Genomic DNA, 15,574 nt, shown 5'->3' on the forward strand with positions numbered 1-15,574 from the left:
AGGGCGGCGGGAGGAAGGGGGGAGAGCGCAGGGAACAGGTCGGTCCAGTCCTCCTTCCTTCGCCAGGTGGATGTCTGGGCGGTGACACACCTGCTAACCTGTCTGGGAGGAGCTGCCAGCGTCAGATCCTGTGCTGACGGGAGTGTGTCACAGAGGCACCAAAGACAGAGGAGAGACGAGTGGGATCCACAAGGTGAGGAAGACCGGGACCGAGAAGGAGTAAAAGAACGAGAGCGAGAGAATTTAGTTTCCCTGACTCCACTCACCGTCCAGCATGTTTAAGAAAAAGGAGAGTAAGGATGCTACGCTCAAGTCCTCGGCCAAGACGAGCAAGTGAGTTTTTTTTCTTCCTCAGGAATCCATTAAAACAATGCATGTCTGAATGTATGTGTGTGGTGACACTGTATCTCTGTTGGAGTCACCCCTCCTGTGTCATGTTTCCTGTGCGCGCCGTTGTCCTTCTTCCCGCCCCGCCGTTGCCCTCCTTTTGCATCACGCCGTAGTGAAAGTCTGTCTGTTTTTCTTAACTGAATTGGAGCGCCGAGGTTAATCTTCAGTGATGGGGAAAGCTTCCAGGGATGTTCACCAGGCTGTTTGCGGGGCCCTGAGGTCAGGTTTACTTTGGTGGGTCACTGGAGGTGGGACGTTGTGCAAAGACATGAGTGGTGGAACTCAAAAGAATGACTGCAGGTGGAAATCAGTGTTTTTCTTTCACCAGATCTCAGTCGAGACTTACACTGCTTGGTGGGGCGGAGAAGCCCGCTTGCAAATACTGAAAAGAAGTTGTTAAAAATTGTTTTTTGAAGTGAAATGTGTGAAAGGCCCCCTTCATGTGTTAAATGTGAGGAGACGTAGACAGCAGGCAGACCAATGTTCATTCATTGTCATTTAAAGAAAGTTGCTGATTTCACTGCACATGAAGAGAAGTCCACTTCCCTCTGTCCTGTATTTGTAGTAATGATGAGAACAAGTTGTATTCGTATTCTCAAACAGAGTGTGATTAATTATCACATATAACGGCATAACATAAAGTTTTGAGGCAAGACCACCAGTTTGACGGCTGGCGGACGGCGAGACACATTCAGCTGTCAAAATGAGTCATACATTCCTCACCTTTTGTCCCTGTTTGATGTCACAATACTGACATGGTTTCGCGGGCAGTTGGTGACCAGCTGGTTTCACCTTGCTCGTACAAATGTGCTTTGGGCCGGGCCGTCTCTGCTGCTCAGCTGGTTTCTTTCTCTCAGGAGGGCGTTGGTTCCCAACCGTGCTTCGCAGTGCAGTACAACTCGCTCCATTCAGCCCTGAAGAGATTTCCATCACCAATTAAATCAGTGAAGACGTTGATGAACAGGGTGGCGCTAATTATTGATTCATATTTGGATTTCTTGGCTCAGATTTTTCCTTATGAATGATGAATCGATAGCTGGTTTTGTTGGTTTCGTACCAGTAGAATTGTCTTTGCTGCTGAGGACTGTCATGATTCAAGAGCAACTGTTTCTTTGTGGGTGATTAATGGACAGGGCAGACCTTTTAATTAGCATATTCCAATTAAATATTATGGCTCTCTGATGTGTTGAGAACAACTACCACTTTGTGCTGCTTTCAACCTCTTCAAGCTCAAATTCAACTCAAAGCTACAACTGTCTACAACTGGGAGATGGGAGGTGATTAAAATATTGTTTCTAAATCAGATTGCTTTGTGTTGCAAGTTTAGTGATGTTCTAAAAATGCAGGCAGGCCCTTCCAACTCACGTAGTTTAGCCAGTTATCCGACTTTCAAGTCAAATCAGCCGTATCTGCTCACCATTCATGATTGTAACAAAATGCTCACCAAGTATTATTTAACCGATTATATTATCTATACAAGTGTATTCTTTGTCATTGGAAGCTGCCGTTTACCTCGCTTAACACAGTGTCGTTTGCAGACATGTCCACTTTTAAAACTCACATAAGCAACATACACTGTTGAAGGGTTTCAGTGAACAAGCCTCGCCAGTGCAGTTGTTCAAATGCCAGTGTTTGTGCAACAATGCAACAATTCACCTCAAATACCGCTCCTGTGACGTCCTGACGAACACTCCCAGGTCAGAGGAAAGACACTAAACGTGGGAAGAACTGGTGTGTGTCTCTCCTGCAGAGTTTGCAGAAATAGAGAGGCCTTTGATTGAAGAGGTCTGCTAAATAGTACTGTTCTTTTAGGTTGTTGTGTGAGTGACTTAACCATGCAGCAGTGTCTCTGGGTCACTGTTACACATTGGCTTTATTTCATGTGTAGTGCATGAATGAAGTGTTGGTGGGTTGTAAAATCAGCCCTGTTCCATGAACTATTGTTATAGTTCATCTTTTGTTAATGTGTCGAGATGCTGATCTGTGCTGGTGGCTTCATCTCTGTCCTCTTCCTCCTCCTCCTCCTCCTCTTCCTGCAGGCCCGCGAACGGCAGCTTGGCCTTGCTGGTCGCCCAGATGCAAAAGGATGCCGACACAGTGGAGAAAGACTTGCTCAAGTCTGAGGAACTACTGGCTGTGGTGAGAACACGCATCGAAAGACAAACGCAAACCAATCGCTTTTACCTGCAGCCCTTCCCAAAATAAGTAACCGTCGTCTACTTCCACCAGGATGTTGAGAATGACAAGAAAGACCTGCCCTACCTGCACCAGAATGAGGTGTCCAACAGGCTGGGTGAGGTTGAGAGCTTGTTGAATAAGCTCTTCCTGGACCTGGACAAAGCCAAGAAGGCCCATCATCCTCAGGCCAGAGAGATAGAGAGCGAGTGAGTAGAGTGAGAGGATCGATACATGCAATCGCAACAAGAGTGTGCTGCCGCCTCACACCTTTGCTGAAGGTTGAAGGGGAGACACTAGGAGTCGTCGTTATTTCATTGTCTATTATTGTCAAAGATTGTGTCCATTTTTTAGTATGCGGGATTTTTTTCACTATACATTTCAGATTTAGGGTTTCACTAAACACTAACTTCTTCTTTTCTTTGCATCGCTTCTGCCTTCTGATGACTCCAGCGTCCTCCTGCTTCACGACCGCTGGTTGAAGGACTCTGGAGTCTACAGAGACGTCTTCGAGCAGGTCAACGACGTGTCGCGGATGCCCAGAATCGACTGGGCGCCTGTTTTCAATGAGAAACAAGTACGCATGATTGAGAACATTGAGCCTTAGAGCCAATCCGCCTTAAATTATTAGAAGACACAGGATTGATAATCCGTTTGATCTTAAAGTATAAAGTTGGTGGTATGTATTTTTGTTTGTCATTGTCAACTAATCACATAAAAAGACCAAAACCAGCAAAGATGGTGTTGCAACTAATTAACGATTGATCAGCCTTTCAGACCTGCTGGTAATATCTGCTGTGTTTGTGCTCTCAGAAAGCGGTGAACATGGAGGAGTACGGCCCCACCATGGCAGACCTGGAGAAGCAGGTTGCCGCTCACAACATCCTGCACAAAGAGGTCGAGGCCTACAACTCCCAGCTCTGCGTCAGCTCGGCCGGCAACAAGGTCTGCGTGCATAAGCAAATATTCAGAGTGTCCGCGCTTGTTCTTTGAGCACTGTGCACAACAGCGGCGATGAAAATTGTTGAATGTCTCGTCTTTAAGTGTTTCCAGCAGCTCACAGGGTTTGCTGTTGTCTTTTTTTAGGTGAAATATGATGAGCTGAAAAAGCAGTACAACAATCTACTGGTGAGTCCATTTTTCATCTTTATATTTGAGTTGATAATAAAGTCAATGAGTAAACGTCCATTCAGGGATCTGGAGAAATGCCTTATCGCTTTTTTCTTTAAAGATGCAACACAAATGATATTTCCTTTTTGACCTTAAAGACATACCGTATATTTACTTCTGTTCCTATACATTCCCTCTCTATTTCATCTTCGATATAAGTTTCATTTTGACATGTACACTAAGGGCTTCTAATGTTTCATTGAGTGTCATTTCATTTCGCTTCAGGAAAACTCCAAGTGGCGTCGCCACTACCTGAACAGCCTGTACGAATACATGAACGGCTGCAACAAAGAAATGGTGTTCCTTGGAGAAGAGCAAGATAAGATCAAAAGGCAGGACTGGAGTGACCGCATGGTGGACCCACCTGATGTCCGGAGGCAGTATGAGGTCAGTGAAACGCTCTAAATACTTTGAAGAGGTTGTTTGTGTTTGAATGATTCGAACGGAGTTATTTCTGCCGTACTTAACAACCGCACTGCTTTGACCTCATTCAGAACTTCAAGAACAACAGCCTGCTGTCCCACGAGAGCAAGGTGAACCAACTGCAGGACGATGGAGAGAAACTCATTGGACTGAAGCACCCAGCCAGCGACACTATACAAGTAGGTCTCATTATAATGAGGAGACACAGCTTTCCAAAGCAACGGCAATACTTTGACGGCCAAAAGTCTTGAACTCACCTTATTGCTACTTTACATTTGCAAGGTAACTGATAATATTACGTTACATCTCCAGGCTCAGAAAGACGGTGTTCGAAACGAGTGGCAGAAATTCCTCAATCTCTGTATTTGTCAAGAGACACACTTGGATAGTGTGGAGGAATACAAAAAGGTAAGTGGGCACACTGTCCACCCTACTTTTGCTTGAATCAAGGTTTTGTGTGAAGGCATTGAGGGGGGCCGATTCAGGTTTTAATAAATATGTATTTGTCCTATTTTACAGTACCAAATGGAGACTGAGCAGCTTTCAGAGACGCTGTCCAAACTCAACAAGAGCGTGGACCCCAACACCATCAGCAAAAACAGCACAGCGGAGACATTGATGCTGCTCCAGGTACTGAGGAGCTTCTAGAGACAGAACAAAGGACTCTGGGTTTTGCATACAACAAATTAAATAACAAAATACAACTTGTAACACCCACTCGTCTTATTGAGAAAGTTATCCGAAGAAGTGTAAAAGTACACGTTGGGAAAGTTGTCAACTTGTCATTGTATGTTATGCTTTTTTATCTCTACCTAAAATATGTATATTGTTATGCTTTTATTTTCTAAGGGATTTAATTAACGATTCCAAAAAGTTAAAAAAAAATAGTACAGTACACATCCATCAATTATTGAAGTCATATTCTTTCTTTTGGCTTTTTAAAATATTTTGTTCTAAAGGCTTGGATACTTTTTTACTTTTGCTTCTATTTCGCTGTCAATCTCACATCTTCCCCACAATTTAAGAGGTGAAAAAAAGCTTGTGGTTTTCTCCCCCAGTCCATACTAACAAAGACCTTCCAACAGTTTGGACACTCTACCAGGAGACAAGTATTGATGTGACATCTCTGTGTCTGTTCCCCACCAGGCCGAGGAGAACGTGGTACAGAACAGTGAGCAGCTGCTGGCCGATCTGAGGAGACGCAGCACAACCATCGCTCCGCTGAAGCTCCGACGCAACACCCCAAACCGATCCATCACAGTGGAATCCCTGTGTGACTGGGAGACAGATAAGGTGAAGCTCCTTGACCTGCAGAAAACACTGTCAAATATCCACAGCTGTGACGGTTGAATTTCGGCATTTGCTCATTTCTTCTGGCTAAACCTTATGTATGTGTGTGTGTGTGTGTGTTTTGTTTGATATCACCATCCAGGATTCTTTGGAAAGAGGCGAAAAGTTCTCCCTGAAATCTAACTCAGACGAAAACTGGGCCGTGACCTCCAGTGACGGGGTAACAAAAACCTTCCCTGGAGTTTGCTTCCAGATCCCCCCACCTGATCCAGATGCCATCGACAAAGTGGACTTGTGAGTAATGCACGCTTGTAATTATCATGCAGCTACAACATAGAATTCCCATATAATATCATATATAATATCTGATAATATCAGTTTGTAATACAGTGTCCATTCAATTCTTTTTACAATTCATTAGGTTGGGCGGTGAACTGACGGACATCAAGAAGAGGAGAGCTGCTCTGGTGGCATCGCTGAAGAATCACAAATACGAGGCCTCCAGGTCCCAAAAATCAGGTCATTGTCCATCAGTTAAACACTGAAATATTCTCATATGAGGAATCATTTCTTCTTTAAACCATGATGAGGCTGTAACACCAGTTGCACCTCAAGGCCACAGTCACACAGGCAACTAATAAGCGTCCCTGTTTTGTCATCCAGCCCCAGTGTCTGCTGCCCCGCTGGATCCCAAAGTGAAAGCGCTGTCTCAGCAGCTGAACAATCTGGACGGTGACCTGACCAGCGCTGAGGAGAGCATGCTGAGTCGCCTGCGAGCCCCGCTGAACCGCTCCGACCCAGCCGGAGATCTGGCCAAGAGGCTGAGGGAACAAGAGGTGAGATGACTGAATTCACACACAACCCATTCTATTCATTTAACTCCTTATTCACTGGAGCCTAGATCGTTGCACTCGTTCTGTTTTTGCCCTTATTCTCTGGATGATGTCTGATTTGTGATGGCCTACAGTTTATGAGTGCAAGTGTCTTACGTATTTATGTTTGTCCCTGATAGGAAGCTGCCAGGGTTCTGAAGGCTCTGGAGCAGCAGAAGCAGGCAGCTCAGGCCAACCTGCAGCCCCTGCTGTCCAAAGATGCCGGCAGCACCTCTGCCCAACTGCCTCTCAAGCTGAGTGATGCCAACAACAAGCATAACAGCATCACAGCACTGGCTGACCTCTACACCAAGAAGTAAGTGCATGTTTTGTTTGAGTAGTTGCATGTATGCAGTGACATGGTGAAAATCTTTGCAGACCTGTGCCAGATAATCTCACTAGGCCTACAATCTTCAATGCATTCATCCCACTTTTCAGAGCTAAGGCTTCCCTCGAGCTGGAGAATCAGATTAAGCGGACGGACGGCCTCGTCTCTGGGTTTGAGAAAAGGCTGAGTGCCGATGGTCCAATCCCCGATGTGCCAAGCGTAATCAAAGCCCGCACCGAGGACATTCGGGTGAGGAAAGGTTACCTCTTTTAAGGCGGTTCTCTTTCACATAGGTTCATCTTAGAGTTGACCAATTATAAATTGCGTGTCACCTTTGCTATTCAGGACCAGCGAAAATCTGTGACGGCGGCTCAGGACGACATGAAGAAGCTAAGTAAGGATCTGGAGGCCACGGAGCAGCTGTGCAGCTCTCTGCAGCAGGGCTACCAGGAGTACTGCCCTGACATCCAGCGCCAGAGAACAGAGGTCAAGAAGCTGCAGTCCCGCTACGCCAACGTGGACAACCAGCTCAAGGAGAGGTGAGAATCTGAAGCGGTGCTTGTACCGGTAGTTCTTTTAAACCCCCTAATTATGTCTCGGCCTGTAAGTCGGGGGGTCGGCAATGCTCTCAGCTCTGTTGTCACTAGTGGCTCCTACTTTTATTATATATAAACTACATGAAGAAAGCTGCAAAGTTGACATGAAAAGGCTATGGTTAATTATACCTAGGATAGAAATATGAAAAAAGGCACAAAAGACAGCAAAACGTTTGAATTAGAAAGTACTACAAAGCACAGCTTTTATGAAGCCGATTGTTTCACTTTCTGTCATGAATTATCTCAGAGAAAACATCTTACAAGAAGCCGGACCCAAGAACCAGGAGTTTCAAAGTACATCCCAATCCGTGACGTCTTTCCTGCAAAACCTGCCGCAGAACACAATAAACCCCAATGACAGTCTGTCTCAGGTCACTGCCAAGGAGAACTCCCAAAAGGTAAAGGCTGCTTTATTTACACCTATGCTTCTCTTCATTTTTAAAAAAATCTGTTAAATGAGCTGTAAGTAAATGATAGATGATATGAATAACTCACAGTGATACACTCCTGTCAAACCCTTTACCACAGAGGGTGATGGATGACCTGAAGAGAAAGGGAGATGACATCGACAGAGTGACTGACCTGTCTCAAGACCTGCAGAGTCTCCTTAATGTAATACTCTAAATAAAGTGCAACACAGTGCTTTAAAATAATAACAAGGGACTGAAACAATGTGAAACTGATTCTTCTGTTCTATGCAGAATTACGAGGTCAACGTCGACAAATACAACGGCACACTAGAGGACGCCGGAGCCAAAGTTACCAAGAGACCTGTTTCGATGACACTGGCTGATTCTGTTGAAAGACAGGTAACATTTGAACTCAATAAATTAATAAATATTTGTCATTTTATGTCATTTTTTGATGCACTTTTGGCTTATTGTGCAGCCTGTTCTCAGGAATTTACATTTTTTGTTTAATTTGCACTAAATAGGAACTACGTTTACATAACATGTTTTCCTGGAGGGAACAATATAATGTATATTTGTTACATTCATTAAAGTATTGAGATGGTTGATGGTTTACTGTGTCTCTCGGTCATTGCAGGAAAGGGATCTGGTCAAACAATATGCTGAGGCAACAGCAGAAAACACCCAACGCCAAAAACAGATGGGGTTGGCAAAGAATCTCATTTTACAAGTAAGAAAGCAGGTCGCCTTTTCAGTACCTAAAAACCTTTCCTGTAAAACTATTTAAAGCTACATTAAATCAGTTAGCAAGTTATTCCAATTAATCGGGTTTTCCTGCTGCAGAATGAAGAGAAAGTCCAACTAGTGGCACATCAACAAGTGCAGCTTGAAAGCCAGCAAAAGAGTGCTTTTGAGCTGGGCACTGTGTCTAAAGAGCTGGTCGAAGAGAAGGAGAGGAAAGCTCACGCCGAGGCGGACCTGAGAACCTTCAAAGACAGACTGACTTCGCTGAAGAGCCGCAGAGGAGTTGAGCGTGTTGAGGAAAAAGAAGTGCTGCAGTACTACCGTGACCCAAAACTTGAAAAGGACTTGTCTGATCTTCAGAAAACACTGCGTGAAGAGTCCTCCAGACGTAGCACCATCCATTCGGAAGTCGAGGTGTTCAACAAGAAAATTATTATCGTGGAGGATACCCTGAAAAACGCGCCATCCAAACTGTTGACCAGAGAGGTGACCGAGTTTGAGAGAGATCCTCAGCTGGACGTAGATGCGGCTAAGCTGAGAGACGAAATAGCGAGGATGAGAGATGAAGTTCGAGTGACGGCCGGGGAACACATTCAGATGAAGACAGAAGTCACGATTCTTCAGCAGAAGAAACCAACCATCAAAGAGAAGGTGGTTAAGAAGGAAGTGCTGAAAGTGGAACAGGACCCGCAGATGTTGAAAGCGGTGCGGACATTTGAGGTGGACATTGCTGAGGAAAACAACAAGATGAAGCTCATTAACGATGAAATCTTCCAGACGAGGAGCCAGATTAATGCACTGGAGAGACTGATTCCTAATATCAAACCAAAGGTCATCACTAAGGAACTGAAAACAATTGAGCAAGACCCGGAGCTCATCATTGAATCTAAGCGTCTTGAAACAAGCTTGGAGGAAGAGAGGGTTGAAAGCAACTCCTTATTCAAAGAGGTGACGGAGCTCCACAATCGCTACCGAGAAGTTCAAGGCTGGAAGACAAAAGTTGAGATGAAGGAAATCGTCAATGAGATCTACCGCATAGACCCCAGCACGGAGGTGGAGATAATGCGGCTCAGGAAAGACCTACAGGACTTAAGCAAGCAGCGCTCGGATCTGGAGAGGGAGATCACTCAGATCACCACCAACGTGACTATGCTCCGCTCTGAGAAGCCCAAGATAGAGACGAAGGAAGTTCTACAAGAGGTGGTTAAGGAGGAAAGGAGCCCGGAAAATGAGAGAGAGATTCAGAAGCTGAATGATCAGGTGACCCATTTGCACACCACCTACACCTCCCTCCTGGACCAGGTGAGACTTCTCAGACAAGATAGAGATCAATGGAAGGCTGAAAAGTCCAAGATCGAGACAAAGGTCCTCACTAGAGAGGTCATCAAGTATGAACCCGACCCTCTGTTGGAGAAAGAAGCTGACCGCTTGAGACGAGTTGTGCGGGAGGAGGCGCAGCTGCGGCGCAACACTGAAGAGATGGTGTTTGACCTGCAAAACAAGTACATCCTGCTGGAGAGGCAGAAGCCTGAGGAGAAAGTGGTGGTGCAGGAGGTTTTGCGTTTACAGAAGGACCCCATGCAGCAGATTGAGCACGAGAAGCTCGGCAGGAACCTGGATGAAGAAGTAAAGGCCCGCCGTCAACTGGATCTGGAGTTGCAGCATCTAAGAACAAAAGTGGAAGACACAGAAAGGATCCTCAGGGAGAGCACTGAGCACCAAAAGAGGCTTCAAGCCGAGTCTGAGCTCAGGGAGATCCGTCTACGCATCACGCAGCTGGAAAATGCCCCACCTCCTGTTGAGGAAAGTATCATTGTCGAGGAGGTACTGAAGGTTGAAAGAGACCCAAAATTGGAAAGGTTGACATCGGGCGTTCGGTCAGACATGGACAAGGAAACCAGCGAAATTCTGCGTTGCCAGAGAGAGATCCGTAACATTACCCTGAGGCTCGAGATCCTGCAGAGGGAGAAGTCAGGCGAGAAGACCGTATACAAAGAGATTGTACGCGTGGAGAAAGACCAGGTCGTCGAAGCCGAGAGGGACCGCCTGAGGGTAGAGGTGTCTCAGCAAAGATTTGCCAGACAGGACACAGACGTTCAAATCAAACGTCTCACTGACAAAATCAACTTTTTGATGAGCAACAAATCCAGCTCTTCCAGAGAGGAGACCACCCTGATTATGCAAAGAGATGAATCAAAGCGGGAGAGGGACAACCTTACCCGGGAGCTCAGGACACTCGAGGCCTCAAAACACGACATCGGCCTGTCTTTCCAGCAGCAGAGCAGGCTGATGAGCGAGAGAACCCAGATGAGCAGGAAGAGAAGCATGATGATGGGCTCTGACACTCAGCGCCTGGAGAGGGAGATCCTGGACGAGAAAGACAAGATCCACCAGCGAGACAGCCTCATCCGGGAGCTTCTGCAGAATGTGCAGAAAGAGGAGCATGCAGAGACAAGGACCAAAGAGACCAACGTCTCCACCAAAATCACCATTCTGGACCCAGAAACCGGCAAAGACATGTCCCCGTACGATGCCTACATGCAAGGCCTGATTGACCGTCAACAGTACGTGAATCTGCAGGAGCTTGAGTGCGACTGGGAAGAGATTACTTCCCTGGGACCCGATGGGGAGACGTCTGTACTGCAGGATCGCAAGAGCGGAAAGCAGTACTCCATCAAAAATGCCTTGAGGGATGGCCGGCTGACAGAACAAGAGCTGCAACAATACAAAACAGGCAAGATTCCCATCTCAGAGTTTGCCTTGCTGGTCGCGGGGGACAACAAGAAGCAACCCCAGATGAACTCAACCCGTATGTCCACCACAAACACATTGAACTCAACCCCGTCCGACCTCTCCACTCCAAAGAAAATCCTCCCAGTTGCTGGAATAATGGATACGAACACTGAAACCTGCTACACAATACGCAACGCCACCATGAATAAACTGATCGACCCGACCACCGCCCAAAAACTCCTGGAGGCTCAGGCATCCACGGGCGGAATCATTGACATCAGCAACAGTCAGCGTTACACAGTTAACAAGGCAGCAGTCAGAGGCCTCGTCGAGGACAGTCACCTCCAGAGGCTGCTTAATGCACAAAAGGCCTTTACTGGCGTTGAAGACCCCATGACCAAAGAGCGCTTGTCTGTGGGAGAAGCTGTCCAGAAGGGCTGGATGCCGAAGGACACCGCCATTCACTACATGGAGGCACAGCACCTGACAGGAGGGCTGATCAATCCCAAAACCGGCCAAAGGGTGAGCATCTTCAACGCCATCGGGTCCAAAATGATCGACAGCACGATGATGAGGGAGCTGCAGTCCGAGTCGACCTACCCCAAGGACATCGTAGACCCCATCACAAAGGAGAAGATCAGCTACAAACAAGCTCTGGATCGCTGTAAGATAGACCCAGTGTCAGGCTTACCAATGCTGCCTGCCTCCTCCAAAGAGTCTGGTTACATCTCTAATAGATATGCAAAATTCTAGACATGTTTACAACATAGTAAGTTATCTGGTCTGCTGACTCGTGGTAAAAATCCACAATGGAAACATAAATGTAAATGTATATTTTGCCTCAGGAAAAGTCTTCTACTGCAGTGCTTTCTGTCCCCAAAAAGATCGTTGCTGTGTTGCCCTTGTTTACCAAACATGTCTGAGTGGGCAGATGTTTTTTTTTTCTTGCTTTTAATTTAAAAACTCAATATCAATGCAGTTAATCTTTGATGTTATTGTTTTATTAGGGACACTGGGAAAGGGTGCAATGCTATTTACAAAGATTGATTTATTCTGTATTACTCATGGGCTATCCTTGACACTGTTGACTTTAAACTCAATCTCGATTCTCACTTTCACGGCTGTGAAGTCTTTTTTTCAATAAAACAAATACCTCTCAACATTTACTTTCCAGCACGTAATGTCAGATTCAATCCTATTTTAAGAACCCAGTAAAAATAAGAAATCTTTGGGACTTTTACAACAGCTTCAATATGTGTGCACCTGTCATCAGGCCAGTATAGACCTTCATAGATCACTGATAAGATTGTGCAGTCCTTACTGAATTCAATGTGTTCAGAGCATTAAACACAGAATATGGACAAAACATCCATTGGTGTTTATTCATTTTGTGGCCGTTTCTTGTATTGGATACAGGCATAGAATATTTAATTTTAATTAATATGGTTAGAACCAGTATGCATGCCGTATCCAATAGGGGATGTAATAGATCTACAACGTACAAATAACTCAAAAGGGTTGCATTTCAATCCATATTCCCATAGTGTAGTGTTTATAAAAAGCAAGTGGCCCATACAGTACTTTTGTTCCCTTTTAAAGCGTTTTTGAATGATATAGGATCAAAAATGACATTGACAATGTTAGGACCGGTCATACTCAGCTATAACTTTCAAATCAGAGATACACAACGTAGTCAACCAAACGCTCTTCAAGTTCACTTGAGTTCACACATCCCTCCATTGCAAACAGCCGCAGAGACACGGCTGCAGGCTCGATGCTCATCGGGCCGCCTGTTCAGGTTGCCTGTGCATTGTCGCTGGTTTGCTCCCTCTCAATGAAGAAGCTCCTTTGCTCGTTGATGGCGTTCTGTAGAAGGGCAACGTTGACTCCGTCAACGCAGTTCAGCACACGAGCACGGATCACTGCACCAACCCCTGTGAGAAGAGAAGGCGCAGATCGAATGGGTGGCAATAGAAGCCTGGGAGTTCTCGGTGTATTTACATGAGGTGGTGGGGAAGTTAAAGAGAGGCATACAAACAGTAGAAGAAGAAGAGGAGAGTAACTGTCTTTTAACTTTTCAAATCTCAAGCGTTAACCTTTTTTTTTTTTAAATCGAGGTTACTGGAGTCTGTACAAAACTTAAATAGAAACGGGAACAAGGAGTCGCTATCCTTTTCTGATCAATAAAGGACGTAAAGATTCAGAGATCTGTAATGAAACCTACAACAACATGTAAAGATTTCTTTCAACTGCACAAATCCCAAACCTAGCTTGAAAATTACCGAAAATAAGTTTGACACCCCTGCTTAAAAGATTAATGAATTAAGTTTCTCATTCATTTCTGCCCATCAATTTATTCATTAATGTGAACATTCCACCAAACTAAAGACTAACAGACATATTGATAACTAAAGACGAGGGGAGGCAAAACGTAAACTTGCTGTTTCCTCCAAATTATGACAAATCAGGCTTCCCTTATTGACCATTATCTATGCATTTGATCTGAAAATATGGACCCACAAGATCCATCTCCTCCATTGTGACACAGCTGTTAAAGAATGGTTTACATTAAGGTTTTTTAGTGCTTGGAGACATCAGTTTGCTAAAGCACCCAGGAGTTCTAACAAAAACCTATATAGAAAAGGGAATAAGGAGAACAAATATGATTCAGATCAAAAATTGATTATATGCAAACTTTTTTTAAAGTCAAATGGTTTGTTGTCTTAATGTTATTGTTGTCCTTATTGCTATTTAAAGTTAAGCTGCTTGTAGCTTTACACTGAATCACATAAGGTTCAGTTAGTTGTGTCCCATTGATATTTTTTATTTACATGACAAAAATGCCTATTTGGCTCAATTGTATCAAATCAATGAATGTATAATTATACTTGTATAATATATATTGTACTTTAAATATATGAATGAATGTAATACAGTTATCAGTTGACTAGTACTGTATGTATTATACTTTCCGATATCCAGTCAATGTCTGTTTTGATCATTATGTGGACCAAAGTAAAACAAGCAGTAATAAATGATTCTGCAATTCCACGCCACCACAGATCCTTCCTTACCCTCTGCCTTTTCAATCTCACCCAGAACTAAATACTGGGCCCCAATGATTGGGTTAAAAGGCTCCACAAACAGAGTGTGGACTGCCACACGGTGCTCTTTTGAAGCATGCTGAGCTGACAGCGTCGCCCTGGACTCCTCAGGCTGATAGCAGACAAGTCTGGAAAATTAAACAGGAGGGTTTAATGTACCAGTCAGACGATGCAATTATACAGATTACACATCCCAGAGTCACTAACAATCAGGTTTCACAAGCTACCACATTAAAATGCTGCAATCATATTGATGACACAATAATATTACGTGGGAATTATGTGGGAGGCCGTTGAGCTGCATACACATTACATTGACTTTTGATGTCCTTAAACTAACTTCACTTCAGTAGATTTTGAAGGCAGGACAAGATATTCTGAAAATGATTCACTTTTTTCCCCATTTAAAACAACATAAGATGCAGCTGTAGTTCAAAGTAATTTGATTTGTCGACCCTGAACTTGTCTAAGAAGTGGCCTTTTTAATATAATCTCAAATCTGTGACACATTCATTCTATATTTTGAAAAATGGAAAAATAGGACAATTGCATTGTTAATTGTCCATCCAAACCACATTAACCCAAGTTCCATTAAACCTGGACTACATTCACAAGTTGACACTGGAGGCAGTTCATAAACTGTTGAGAAACTATATTTCATTGATGACAGACTTGTCAAACCCGGATAGCTACTTCAGCCCCCATTTATTATATCATAATGCAACATGTGCTTGTACCAAACCAACTCGTTGCTACATGGAAACATACATAGGGTTTGTTTCCCCTCCAGAGCATCAGAAACTGATAAAATAACCAACCTGCCAAACACCCTCACTGATTCTCCTTCCTGCACCTCTCCGGAGTTTACTTCCCAGGGGAAATGAAACACTGCAGGTGCGGGAAGCATGACGTCAGAGGGGAGAGAAATCCAAAATAATTAAACTGCAGCAAGTAGTGAAAAATGATGACTTTTGAAAGCACGTTTACTGCCGCTGATCTGCCGCTACTACCGGGTTGTGTGTCACGTGACTTGTCTCCGCCTCTCCACGCCCCTCAGCTGGTGGGACGGGAGGAGGAGGAAGAGGAGGAGGAGGAGGACATCGGGACAGGTTGACGTAAATAACACATGATTTGGTATGTGCTCATTTTTTTCTTAAGCCTATTTCATATGAATCATTTTCAATGATTTTATTTAATTTTACTACTCAAGTTTCAAGCTTTTTTAATCCTGTTTTTCTGTCTATTGGCTTATTCGTTATTCACTTAGTCAGATCGTTTCACTGAACAACATTTTTATCGAGGTCACAGGAGTCTGGAAAAGTTTCAAGCAAAACACAGA

At 44.4% G+C, this 15,574-nt stretch overlaps 3 protein-coding genes across 5 annotated transcripts in view; 2 read left to right on the forward strand and 1 right to left on the reverse strand.

Moving 5' to 3' along the window:
- Window positions 1-65: 65 nt before the first annotated feature.
- On the forward strand, window positions 66-12,775 carry evpla (envoplakin a). Its single transcript, XM_040185974.2, has 22 exons — window positions 66-333; window positions 2,430-2,529; window positions 2,620-2,774; window positions 3,019-3,142; window positions 3,379-3,510; window positions 3,652-3,693; window positions 3,961-4,122; window positions 4,230-4,337; window positions 4,471-4,566; window positions 4,678-4,788; window positions 5,305-5,451; window positions 5,591-5,742; window positions 5,870-5,967; window positions 6,112-6,284; window positions 6,461-6,636; window positions 6,759-6,897; window positions 6,994-7,187; window positions 7,492-7,642; window positions 7,773-7,856; window positions 7,946-8,053; window positions 8,292-8,384; window positions 8,498-12,775. The coding sequence occupies exons 1-22, from the start codon at window positions 275-277 to the stop codon at window positions 11,882-11,884; spliced, it is 5,991 nt and encodes a 1,996-aa protein (XP_040041908.2). The 5' UTR covers window positions 66-274; the 3' UTR covers window positions 11,885-12,775.
- On the reverse strand, window positions 12,117-15,316 carry ten1 (TEN1 subunit of CST complex). Its single transcript, XM_040185977.2, has 3 exons — window positions 15,054-15,316; window positions 14,206-14,363; window positions 12,117-13,065 (listed from the first exon to the last, which is right to left on the reverse strand). Exons 1-3 carry the CDS (start codon window positions 15,140-15,142, stop codon window positions 12,926-12,928), a joined length of 387 nt encoding a protein of 128 aa, XP_040041911.2. The 5' UTR covers window positions 15,143-15,316; the 3' UTR covers window positions 12,117-12,925.
- Window positions 15,288-15,574, forward strand: part of acox1 (acyl-CoA oxidase 1, palmitoyl) — a 12,790-nt gene continuing 12,503 nt past the window's right edge. For 2 of the 3 annotated variants that reach the window (XM_040185976.2, XM_040185975.2), the window contains exon 1: window positions 15,288-15,369. The gene's annotated coding sequence lies outside the window, so the exon portion shown is untranslated. The remainder of the gene's footprint in view (window positions 15,370-15,574) is intronic. The other variant, XM_078080371.1, reaches the window with a different exon arrangement.

Source organism: Gasterosteus aculeatus, chromosome 9 (genome assembly GCF_964276395.1).
Source record: "Gasterosteus aculeatus chromosome 9, fGasAcu3.hap1.1, whole genome shotgun sequence".
NCBI classification, from domain to species: Eukaryota; Metazoa; Chordata; class Actinopteri; order Perciformes; family Gasterosteidae; genus Gasterosteus; species Gasterosteus aculeatus.

Excerpts from the sequence above, each read along its gene's own strand:
- evpla (XM_040185974.2), top strand. The coding sequence starts at position 275 with ATGTTTAAGAAAAAGGAGAGTAAGGATGCTACGCTCAAGTCCTCGGCC. Across the intron at positions 6,637-6,758 it reads GCTGACCTCTACACCAAGAA|AGCTAAGGCTTCCCTCGAGC; the intron begins GTAAGTGCATGT and ends CCCACTTTTCAG. Across the intron at positions 7,857-7,945 it reads ACCTGCAGAGTCTCCTTAAT|AATTACGAGGTCAACGTCGA; the intron begins GTAATACTCTAA and ends TGTTCTATGCAG.
- ten1 (XM_040185977.2), bottom strand. The coding sequence starts at position 15,142 with ATGCTTCCCGCACCTGCAGTGTTTCATTTCCCCTGGGAAGTAAACTCC. Across the intron at positions 14,364-15,053 it reads TCAGTGAGGGTGTTTGGCAG|ACTTGTCTGCTATCAGCCTG; the intron begins GTTGGTTATTTT and ends TTAATTTTCCAG. Across the intron at positions 13,066-14,205 it reads TGAGATTGAAAAGGCAGAGG|GGGTTGGTGCAGTGATCCGT; the intron begins GTAAGGAAGGAT and ends CTCTTCTCACAG.